At 48.6% G+C, this 12,344-nt stretch overlaps 1 protein-coding gene across 6 annotated transcripts in view; it reads left to right on the top strand.

Moving 5' to 3' along the window:
• The window catches only part of GALNT13 (polypeptide N-acetylgalactosaminyltransferase 13), a 391,518-nt gene that overhangs the window by 14,083 nt on the left and 365,091 nt on the right, over positions 1–12,344 (top strand). The window contains exon 1 of one of the 6 annotated variants that reach the window (XM_033945852.1): positions 8,020–8,536. The exons of 4 other annotated variants lie outside the window; for them this stretch is intronic. In XM_033945852.1, coding sequence (XP_033801743.1) covers positions 8,125–8,536 — 412 coding nt within the window. In that variant the 5' untranslated portion in view covers positions 8,020–8,124. Of the gene's footprint in view, positions 1–8,019; positions 8,537–12,344 lie in introns of those variants that run through there. One more of the 6 variants, XM_033945854.1, reaches the window with a different exon arrangement.

Raw genomic sequence — 12,344 nt, 5'->3', positions numbered from 1 at the left:
GAAGGAAGCACTGGGGGACTAAGGATATGGGAAGGAGGCACTGGAGGCACTAAAGATATGGGAAGGAGGCACTGGAGGCACTAAAGATATGGGAAGGAGGCACTGGAGGCACTAAAGATATGGGAAGGAGGCACTGGGGGCACTAAAGATATGGGAAGGAGGCACTGGGGGCACTAAAGACATGGGAAGGAGGCACTGGGGGGCACTAAAGACATGGGAAGGAGGCACTGGGGGCACTAAAGACATGGGAAGGAGGCACTGGGGGCACTAAAGACATGGGAAGGAGGCACTGGGGGCACTAAAGACATGGGAAGGAGGCACTGGGGGTACTAAAGACATGGGAAGGAGGCACAGGGGGCACTAAAGACATGGGAAGGAGGCACCGGGGGCACTAAAGACATGGGAAGGAGGCATCGGGGGCACTAAAGACATGGGAAGGAGGCACTGGGGGCACTAAGGACATAGGAAGGAAAGAGGGAGGGAATAGAAAGGGACAATTCTTGGGCCTGAGTGCAGAATGAAAGAAAGGATACACAGACAGAAGGAAACGCAACCAGAGACTCATTAAATCAATCACCAGACAGCAAAGGTAGGAAAAATGATTTTATTTTCAATTTAGTGATCAAAACATGTCAGTTTTGAGAATTTATATCTTCTGTCTATATTTTGCACTATATTTGTCTATTTTTCTATAGTTACTGAGGTGACCAAGCTCGCGGAGATGGGGCGGAAACGGGGTTTTTAAATTTTAGTCCTAGTAGTTTGCCGGTCCACAAAATAATTATTTTATTTCTGCCGATCCATGGGTGTAAAAAGGTTGAAAAACACTGATGTAGAGTATGACGGCTTTCTTTTTCGCCCAGCCGCACACGTTCAAAAAGCCGCGCATGTGCGGCTGCTCGAGTTGATCAATCTTCTCCTCTCCTGCAACTTCCTGTTTCCGGTTGCATCAGAGGAGAATATTGAACAAATGAGCAGCCGCGCGTGCAGCTGGGCGAAAAAGAAAGCCGGCATACTCTACATCTAAGGTGAGGTGGAGGGAGGGAGATGTCTGCTGTTTTTGTATCACTGCCTGCCTGCGCTCATGTTCCAGATCCTCCTGTTGCTCATTGTACTGCAGCATCTGTATGATTATGTGCTCAGGTGGGCATTTTTAGTGTGCACAATTGACCTGATTCGAGCTATAGGTGAATGTTGGGGACACGTCATTGCAAGGGAGGACAAGTCAATTGATTTATTTTATGTTCTGTTTTTACTACAGGGCAGAGGCACTGAAACAGATTCTCAGTGCAGTAGTAGTAGTGGCAGGACTTTCTTCTGTCTTCATGGTGTTTCGCAGTATTGAGGCTTATATGGATGCTGCGGGGACGGTGACGGGGCGGTGAAGGGGATGGCGGTGATGGTGATTGTGTGGTGAAGGGGACGGTGAGTCGGGGGCGATGACAGGGACAGATTTTTTCCCCGTGTCATTCTCTAATTGAGAGTCTCGACTCGTGCCTTGTACTCAAGGGAGGAGTCCTCGACTTGGACGTGTTGAAGGCTTCAGAGATCGAGACCTATGCCTGGGCTTCGAAGGGGTCTCTATGGTCCTCAACAATCGAGGCATAGGAGACTCTGTACCCTCTGAGGATCTTTACTCCTACAAGAAGACTCTTTACTCTTCTTCGAAGCCAGGTGCCTCGAGGACGAGGTATTCTTTGACTGATGCTTCGATCGAGGTTCGTCCACCTGTTCACCAACAGGATGAATAGCTGGAGATTCGGATCTGGAAGGACGAGGCGAGGAGTCACTGGAGGACAATGGTTGAGACTGACGAGGCTTGTCTCGAGGTGCCTCGATAGTATACTCAGGCTGGCTCGCAGGGAGCAGGGTTGAGGCAGGAGCAAGATGGGCCAAGACCGAGGTAATCTGTGTGGTCAATATGGCTTTCAGCATGTCCTTGAAGACAGGCACCGAGACCAATGGATCTGGTTTAATAGGTGCAGCAGTGCGCTCCATTGAGGGTGACCTCGAAGTTGATCATTCTCTATCTTTGGAGGCACGCTTGGATGGAGGTCTTGTAGAAGCTGGAACGATTGCAGTCGCCTGGATTGCCTGAGACTCCACTGTAGGCTTCTTAGGTAGTGTACCTATGGAAGGAAGAGGATACTTGCCTGAGGATGGAACCTTAAAAGGCACAGCAAAGGCCTTCGAGGGCGACTTGCTCGAGGTCTTGGAAGATGAGGCCGCCACTGGGGCCGAGGTCGAGGCCTATTCCAAAGGCTGCTCCATAGGGCCAAAAAGCTCAAGAATTTTGGCATGACGTCTGCGAATAGCTCTCTTCTGAAGGGTAGTACAGCGTGGGCAGGACTCAGGACAATGTTCAGGTCCTAAGCACTTAATACACCTACAATAGGGGTCGGTTAATGAAATGGCCCAGCCACACTGGCTACACTTTTTAAAACTGGTAAGAGGCTGGGACATAGACAAAAAAATACAGCCGCAGTGGAACGAGAGCCGGTGGCAGGGCCTAAGCCCAAGTCCCGCCGGACGAAGATCGACGGAAAAAAATGAAGTTTTTTTTTTTTTTTTAAAGACACGCCACACAGTGACTTTCAAAAGAAATAAGAGGAATAAAGCCGCGGTGCGAGAAGGCAACTTGAAGAAATGGCAGAGCTGTAGAAACAGGCCTTGGCTCCGCGAAGAACTGAGGAGACGTGCGACCTGACTCGGGGGGGGGGGGGAGGCACTCGCGCATGCGCGGTACAGCACTTGTGAGCTCTTAAAAGATCTTCAAGCAAGTCTGCTTGTGAGGCTGTCTGCTACGGGGCTCTGTGGATGACATCACCCACATGTTGAGAATTTGCTGCCTGCTTGACCTGGAATAAGAGCCAAGAATGAGTTACAAGTTTACATACAAAATATAGGTTAGTGATAAGATAATTGGAGTAAGGCCTTCATTAAGGATAAGACATACATATTTTAAGTTAGCAATAAGGTGGCTGGAGTAAGGGCCTTAAATGAGGATGAAGCAATTTTAACGAAATGGGTACAGTCTTCATAAAGTAGTAGGCCAATTTCTATACACGGTATGAAAAATCTAACTTATGTGCTGGGTCTAATTATAACAATAAGACGATTGATAAGGCAATTTTACTGATATGGCACAGACTTTTTTTTTTATAATAGTATGAAATCTAACATGAGTTGGGACAATTTATTACAACAATAAGAGGAGGTTTTTGTGTGTATTTTTTTTTTTTAAACAATTCTTTATAAATCATCAGGGGTGGATCCTAGGATAGCATATAGGCAATTTAGTCAAGGTTGGTTTAAGGCTAGGAGTTATCCTTATCCTTATGAATGGTAATTGGGGTGGGTTTTTACTGCTTTCCTGAAGTTTAACAATCTAGTCAGTGATCTGATAGTTGGCATGATTTTGTTCCATAATCTGGGTAGGAAGTTGGAATAAGCATGCGCGGTGCATCACTCACGGACCTTTTGAAGTTAGAAACATAGAAACATAGAAAGATGACGGCAGAAAAGGGCTACAGCCCATCAAGTCTGCCCACTCTACTGACCCACCCAATTTAGTCTGTGTGCTAATGACCCAATTCTTTAACTTGATCTTCGTAGTGATCCTACGTAGGTGTCCCATTTATTCTTAAAGTCAGGTACGCTGGTGGCCTCAACCACTTGCACCGGAAGCTTGTTCCAGCGATCTATCACTCTTTCCGTGAAGAAGTACTTCCTGGTGTCGCCATTAAATTTCCCTCCTCTGAGTTTGAGCGGATGTCCTCTTGTTGCCGAGGGTCCTTTGGGAAAGAAAATGTCATCTTCCACCTCGACACGTCCTGTGATGTACTTAAATGTCTCAATCATGTCCCCCCTCTCCCTACGTTCCTCAAGAGTGTAGAGCTGCAGTTTGTGCAGTCTCTCTTCGTACGAGAGACCCTTGAGCCCCGAGATCGTCCTAGTGGCCATCCGCTGAACCGACTCGACTCTGAGCACGTCTTTATGGTAATGTGGCCTCCAGAATTGCACACAGTATTCCAGATGAGGTCTCACCATGGCTCTGTATAGTGGCATTATGACTTCAGGTTTCCGGCTGACGAAACAACCCATCATCTGCCTTGCCTTGGATGAGGCCTTCTCCACTTGTTTGGCAGCCTTCATATCTGCACTGATGATTACTCCTAAATCTCGTTCTACTGAAGTCCTAGCCAATGTTTCTCCATTCAAGGTGTAAGTTCTGCATGGATTACCGCTACCAAGGTGCATGACCTTACATTTCTTAGCGTTGAAGCCCAGCTGCCAGGTCGAGGACCAGCATTCCAATGTAAGCAGGTCCTGCGCCATACTGTCTTGCAAGTTGCTTTCACTTACTATATTGCATAGTTTGGCGTCGTCGGCGAATAATGTTACTTTACCTTGAAGCCCTCGAGTCAAGTCCCCTATGAATATGTTAAAAAGGAGTGGACCCAGGACCGAGCCCTGCGGCACTCCGCTGGTCACCTCCGAAGTCTCAGAGAGGGTGCCGTTGACCACCACCCTCTGACGTCTGCAACTCAGCCAATCGTTGACCCATGTAGTCAGTGTCTCGCCTAACCCCATCGATTTCATTTTGCTTATCAGCCTGCGATGTGGGACGCTATCAAAAGCCTTACTGAAGTCTAAGTACACGACGTCCAGAGACTCTCCCGAGTCTAGCTTTCCTGTTACCCAGTCAAAGAAGCTTATGAGATTGGATTGGCAGGACCTACCCTTGGTAAAACCATGTTGACTGGGATCCCTTAGGTTCCCCTCATCCAAGATCGTGTCTAATTCACGTTTAAGTAGTGTTTCCATGAGTTTACACACTATTGATGTGAGACTCACCGGCCTGTAATTCGCAGCCTCTGCCCTGCAACCCTTTTTGTGCAGAGGGACGACATTAGCTGTTTTCCAGTCCAGGGGGACTCTCCCCTTACTTAGGGAGAGATTGAAGAGCATGGATAATGGCTCCGCCAGGACATCAGCCAGCTCTCTGAGCACTCTTGGGTGCAAATTGTCCGGTCCCATGGCTTTGTTCACCTTGAGTCTTGACAGTTCGCTGTAAACATCAGCTGGTGTGAACTCAAATTTCTGAAACGGGTCTTCCGCGCTTGGTGTTGCTTCCAGCTGTGGCCCATGCCCTGGTTTCTCGCAGGTGAAGACTGAGCAGAAGTATTCATTCAGTAGTTTGGCTTTATCAGAATCTGCTTCCAGATAATTTCCGTCCGGTGTTCTAAGGCGTACTATCCCGTCTGTGTTCTTTTTCCTGTCACTAATATACTTAAAGAAGGATTTGTCACCTTTTTTGATGTTCTTTGCTAAAGTTTCTTCCACTCGAAGTTTGGCCTCCCTAACCGCTGTTTTGACCGCTGCAGACTTGGTCTTATATTCAATGTTAGCTTCCCCTTTCCCGGGATGTTTGTAGGAGAGAAATGCCTTTTTCTTCTCCTTGACGAGGTACGAGACCTCATCTGTGAACCATTGGGGTTTCTTATTTCTTTGTTGTTTATTTACTGATTTTATGTAGCGGACAGTTGCCTCGTGTAGGGTCAATTTCAGGGTTGACCACCAATCCTCCACACTATCAGTCACTGCTTTGTCCTGCAGCATTTGATGGACGAAATCTCCCATGCGTGCGAAGTCAGTGCCCCGGAAATTGAGTACCTTCGTTTTTGTTTGCGATCTAGGGAAGCCCTTCCTAAGGTTGAACCATACCATGTTGTGGTCACTGGTGGCTAGCGTTTCTCCTACTGAGACCTCCGATACGCTTTCCCCGTTTGTGAGTACCAGGTCCAGGATCGCCTGGGCCCTAGTGGGCTCTAGTACCAATTGATTGAGCCGTACTCCCTTCATGGACGTTAATAGCCTCCTGCTACTACAAGTTGTTGCTGAGAGTGTGTTCCAATCTGCATCAGGCATGTTGAAGTCCCCTAGCAGAACAGTGTCCCCCCGTAGAGTGATGTTCTCTATGTCTTCAATTAGTTCCATGTCCTGTTCCTCCGATTGTCTTGGAGGTCTGTATACCACTCCAAGATACAGGCATTTTTCTCTGCCTCTGGCCAGGTTTACCCAGATGGATTCCCCGGTGTACTTAACATCTGTGATCCTGGTTGTTTTGATGTTCTCTTTGATGTAGAGGGCTACCCCTCCTCCTGACTTTCCCTCTCTGTCTTGGCGAAGCAGGTTATATCCTGGTATAGTCATATCCCACCCATGAGAGTCTGTGAACCAGGTTTCGGATATTGCCACTACGTCCAGGTTGGCATTCACTATTTCTGTTTCCAGTTCTAGAAATTTATTCCCTAAACTGTGCGCATTAACATACATGGCTCTCCACGCTTTGTATTTGCTAAACCCCTGTGGGGAATTTCCCATTTGAGTCAAAGTGTCTCCTAGTGAATCTTTTGCAATGTGGGTACTTACCTCGGACCCAGAAGCGGAGATTTGGCTCACCTCATCAGGATTGTTACATACTGCTCTGGTATATAAGTGGGTACCCTCCCCCAACCTACCTAGTTTAAAGCCCTACGAAGCAGGCGGGCTAGCCTATGTCCGAAGACGTTCTTACCTCTGCTGGTCAGGTGAAGTCCATCTGGTCCCTGAAGTCCCTGTAGCGCCTCTCCATGGTTCAGGAATCCGAAGTTCATGTCCCGGCACCATCCTTGCAGCCACTCATTCGTTCTCTGGATCCGCTCGTCCCTGGCCTTTCCCTTGCCCCTAACAGGAAGAATTGAAGAGAATACTACCTGTGCTCCTGACTGCTTCAGCCTCTCCCCCAAAGCTCCGAAGTCTCTAGGTATGTCTTCCGGGGCGTTCCTGGCTTACCTAGAGACTTCGGAGCTTTGGGGGAGAGGCTGAAGCAGTCAGGAGCACAGGTAGTATTCTCTTCAATTCTTCCTGTTAGGGGCAAGGGAAAGGCCAGGGACGAGCGGATCCAGAGAACGAATGAGTGGCTGCAAGGATGGTTCTACAAGCAAGTCTGCTTGTGAGGCTGTCCTGCAGGGCTCTGTGGATGATGTCGCCTACATGTTGAGAATATGCTGCCTGCTTGTCCTGGGATAAGACACACCCAAGAAAACAAGAAAAAAACCCATTCTGAACCAAATTCTCCCTGCCAGGCTCTGCACCCAACCCCACTCTGGTGGTCTACTGCTAGGCTGGGACAGGGCAGGCAGGCCTAGTGACAGTCAAGCAGGCCTAGTGACAGGCAGGCCTAGAAGCCTAGTGACAGGCAGGCAGGCAGCCCCCCCAATCCGAGGCAACCACCCCCCACCCGGAGGCAGGCAGGATCCCCCATTACCTTAACTCCTCCAGCGCTGTAGGGCTTCTCTCCTGCTTTCTTTCCCTGAGCGGCATAGCAGCAAGCAGGCAGATGCAAGTTTCTCGCTTCCTGCCTTGTCCCGCGCCGCTTTGTGAATGGCTCTCCCAGTTCTCTATCTTTCTGCCTGTATGCTTTCCTTCCTGATCTCTCTCTCCCCCTCCCTCTCTGATGTTGTCCTCCTTCTGCTCTCTGATGCGCTCCTTCTTGCTGCCCCTCATATCTCTGATGTTCTCTTTCTACTACTACTTATTTCTATAGCTGTTAGACCTATGCAGCACTGTACATTAAAAAAAAAAAAAATGCAAGAGACAGTCCCTTCTCAGTAGAGCTTACAAACTAATCAACGACAAACAGGACAAGTAAGGGGTTAGGGAGTTTCTCAGGCTGGCAAACTGTCCTCTCCTCTCCCATGCTCCTTCTATGCTTTCCTTTTCTGTTCTCTTCCTCCTTCACCATCCCCTCCTCTTTGTCCTCTCTCTCTCTGCTCCTCTCCGATTTTCTTCTTCTACCTTGCCTCTCCTCCACCCTCTGATGCTCGTCTCTCCTGATTCCCCCCTCTGGTGCTGCCCCACCCGTGGTTGGCACCCATTGGCTGCTGCGCGCGAGACCTGCTGGCCGGATCCAATGGGAAGCAGCCATCTGTTGGAGGCTGGAGTCGGGAGTCGGCGCCAGGAGCTTTAACGGCTGGTGGTTCCGCGTAGAAAGAATCCCGCGCCTCTTTGAAAACTGTCACGCTCCGGCCAAGGCGGCGGCGGCGGCGCTGTCGTGGATTGACAGCTAGTCCCTGCAGCATGAAGTGGTTAATTGTGGCCGCACTGGTGGCAGCGGGACGCGCGGAGCCGGCCCAGTATTTTAAGGAGCAGTTTGAGGCTGGAGGTAAGGAGGCAGCGTCACTTCGCGTGCCTGGTACCATGCACGAGCTCGCTTACTCACAGAGCGGCGCGGGACAAGGCAGGGAGCGAGAAATTCGCGCTTCCCTGCTTGCCACTCTGCCGGGAGAGAAAGCAGGAGATGCTCCTGCCCTACAACGCTGGACCGCCATTCACGGAGCGACAAGGCAGGAAGCGAAAAACTCGCGCCTGCCTAATTGCCACTCCGACTCCGACTCTGCCGCTGCCTGGAGAGAAAGCCGGATGGAAGGTCAGGAGGCTGAAAGCTCCTGCCCTAAAGCGCTGGACCGCCCGTACCGCCGGAGAAATGAAGGTAGGGGGGGGGGGGGTAAGGTTAGTTAGTATTCGCTCCATAAGACGCACCCTTATTTCCACCCACTTTTTTGGGGGGGAAAAGTGGTCTTATAGAGCGAAAAATACGGATACTTGCAATTTTCCACCCTTAAAGAGCATTGTGCAGCTGCCCCATTAGTCCATTCTTAGTTCTGGCCCTGTCTTTTGCTCCTTTCCCAGCACTGATCACTAAGATTTCCCCACCTCCTGTCTCCTTTTGGCAACTATAGTGAAAATAAACCAATATAATCTGTGCTCTTACCCCTTTAGCAACTTGATGCTGAATATTTAGGTTTCTGGTGCTGCTATCCATTTTTTTATTACCTAACTTTTTTCTGGATAATTATCCAGTTTGGGCTGAATATTGCTAATAATTCTTAACTGACACTGTCTGTTTAAGTCCACTGAAGATACATAGACAGTCCTGGTCAGCACCGATATGGAAATAAAACTTGTATGCTACCTTTTTGTGGTTGTACATTCAAAGCACTTTACATATATACAGGTATTTGTTTTGAATCCAGGGCAATAGAGGATTAAAGGGCAAATTCAATAAGAAGCGCCCAAAAGTTAGGCACCTAATTAGGCACTGTTCAGTGCGATTCAAGTAAAATTTGGTGCTATATAATGAATCACGCTGAGCGGAACCTATTTTGGAGGCACCCAAGAAGTAGGCCAGCTCTAGGCACAAGTAAAAGTTAGGCGCCTAGTTGAGCGCTAAAGCACGCTTAAGAGCAGCGATTCTGCAACAAGGTGCCTAACATGTAGCCACGCCCACGCCTAACGTACATAGCGCCTATTTTTTTTTAAGACCGCCTAAATTTTTAGAGATGCCTTGTTGCAGAATCGCTCTTTCTTGATAGGCGCCTATGTTTCAATTAGTGCTGATTAAAGAGCTTAAATGAGCTTGTTACTCGAGTTTAAATAGGCGCCTATCTAGATGGGTGCCTCCGAAATAGGTGCCTAAAATTAGGCGCCGGTTACAGAATTTGGGCCTAAGTGATTTGGCTCAAGGTCATAAGGAGCAGTGCTGGGATTCAATCCCACAACCTCAGGGTGCTAAGGCAGCAGCTCTATCACCAGGTTACTCCTCACCTCATCCAGGTAATGTTGGATGTTATCAGGATATTTATGTTTGAAACTCAACCCTTTTATTTTACATTCTAGTCTATACTACATTTACATGATTTAATATACAAATATATGTACATATATCACATAATTGCCAAACATTTTTGATATACCCACTGCAGGAGCCTGATGGCTGCATTTAAATTATACCTAAGCAATGGTGTGCTGGCAGTGTGTTGGAGGGCTCTCAGTGGCTTTTCGGCGTGGGAGGGTGTGAGGATGTGGATCAATGGGAGAGACAGCCCCTGAGAACATCGGACATGCGCTGCAGAGGAGGTCGTGGTCAGTCTTCCTCGAAGCCAGCCAATTTGTCTGGATTAGCATGTCTGGAGGGCCCTGTGACGATCAGAGGGTTTGTGTGTGGATACTGCCTGGGTGATAGGCTTGCTTGCAATCATTGAAGTCTCAACGGCCTTCAAATAAATTGCAAGTAAATTATTATTATTATTGCAAATTGTATCTTATTCTTTTACTGCATAATTTTAGAATTTTTACTGTATAATTTTAGTATCTTTATTGTATAATTTTAGTACTGTATTTTTATTCATTGTTTGTATAAACTTATTAATGTATGTGAACCACCTAGAACTTTGCGGTAGGGCGGTATATAAATAATAATTGTTATTATTATTATTGAACTGTCAAGGACACGGTTTTCTACCGTGTTGTACTGCTACTATATTTTTTTCAGATTGGACTTTATTTTATGTTAGTTATCTTGACTTTTTCTTTGGTTTATTTTTGATATTTTGATAGTTATTGGACTGATACTATTAATTTATTTGTTTTGTTAATATGCTGTATTTTTAATATGTTGCTTTAGTTAGGTTGTGAGCCTTTTGAACAGATAGGGAAGTTTTAAGCACCTAATGACTATTACCGTATTTTCACGCATATAACGCGCGCGTTATACGTGTTTTTACAAACCGTGCATAACCTTGCGCGGTATACGCGTGAGCGCGGTATATAAAATTTTTTTTACATAGTTCCCATCCCGCCCGACACCCGATTCATCATCTGGAAGGACCGCTCGCACCCCCACCGCTCGCACTACCACCCCGATGGACCGCTCGCACTCCCACCCGAAGAACCGCTCGCACCCCCACAGCCTCCCCCCCCCTCCCCCATGGAGAAGCTGTCTACCTTGTTTCCGGATTCCAGTGAGCCCAGCTGCTTCCTCTGCCGGCGGTCCTGCCCCTTCTCTGAGCCCTGCTGCGCTGCTTCCTCTTCCGGCGGTCCCGCCCTTTCTCTGACATCAGAGAAAGGGTGGGACCGCCGGAAGAGGAAGCAGTGTAGCGCAGGGCTCAGAGAAGGGGCAGGACCGCCGGCAGAGGAAGCAGCTGGGCTCACTGGAATCTGGAAACAAGGTAGACAGCTTCTCCATGGGGGAGGGGGGGAGGCTGTGGGGGTGCGAGCGGTTCTTCGGGTGGGAGTGCGAGAGGTCCATCGGGGTGGGAGTGCGAGCGGTGGGGGTGCGAGCGGTCCTTCCGGATGATGAATCGGGCGTCGGGGGGGGGGCATCAGGCTTTCAGGGTGGGGACAGGACTTCAAGGGGGAGAGGAGAATCGGGGTGGCCAGAGGAGAGTCAGGGCAGTGAATGGAAAGTCGGGGCGGGTGAAAGGATAGTCGGGGCAGCCAGAGAAGAGTCGGGGCAGCATGCGCGGTATACCCGTGAGCGCGGTATATAAAAATTTCTTTACATAAATTTGTGTTTCTCGCGCGCTATACCCGTGTGCGCGTTTTACACGGGTGCGCGTTATCTACGTGAAAATACGGTACTATTGTAACATGGGCTCCTGGGGAGAACGGGGTATAAAAATAAATAAATAAACTGTGTTCACTCAATAATAAGGTACTGTACATGTCTTCTTTAAACAGAAGTGAGCATTGCATACATACACTATTGCTTTTTATCAATTCACTGGAACAGTTTCAGGAGGGGGTAATATAAACTGAAATCCCCATTTGTGGGCTATTTTTTGAGCTCCAAAATCAGCTAGCAGCTCTGCACGGGCAGGAGCGAAGGAAGTTCGCTTCTGCCACAGTTCATTGCTGGACCACCAGGAATACGAAAGGTATACGGGGGCAGGCAGGTAAAAATTCTTAGAATTGGCTAGGACAGGAGGCGGAAAGGATCCCTCCTGTCCCAGTCACCGCTGAACCACCAGGTCTCATGGCAGGTCCGGTAGAGGCCTGAAAGTCATCGGGAGGGAGGGGGACAGGGTACAGAATCTGGCAGGGAGGGAGTGGGGCTGGGCATAGAGCAGGGGTGTCAAAGTCCCTCCTCCAGGGTCACAATCCAGTCGGGTTTTTGGGATTTCCCCAATGAATATGCATGAGATCTATTAGCATACAATGAAAGCAGTGCATGCAAATAGATCTCATGCATATTCATTGGGGAAATCCCAAAAACCCGACTGGATTGTGACCCTGGAGGAGGGACTTTGACACCCCTGGTGTAGAAACTGCAGGGTAGTGAGTAAGGGGGCTGGATGCAGAGTCTGGCAGAGCAGCGAAGGTGAGGGAACTGGGTGCAGAGCTTGGCAGGGCAAGGTACTGCACTTGAATATTAACACCCCCCCTCCCCCCCCCCCCGTTTATATTCGAGTCGACCTATTTTCCTCTTTTTTTGGGGGAAAAAAGTTGCTTCTGTTTAT

Source organism: Geotrypetes seraphini, chromosome 5 (genome assembly GCF_902459505.1).
Source record: "Geotrypetes seraphini chromosome 5, aGeoSer1.1, whole genome shotgun sequence".
Lineage (NCBI taxonomy): Eukaryota > Metazoa > Chordata > Amphibia > Gymnophiona > Dermophiidae > Geotrypetes > Geotrypetes seraphini.
Note: the sequence above shows the minus strand (reverse complement) of the source record. Positions and strands in the feature narration are given on the sequence as shown.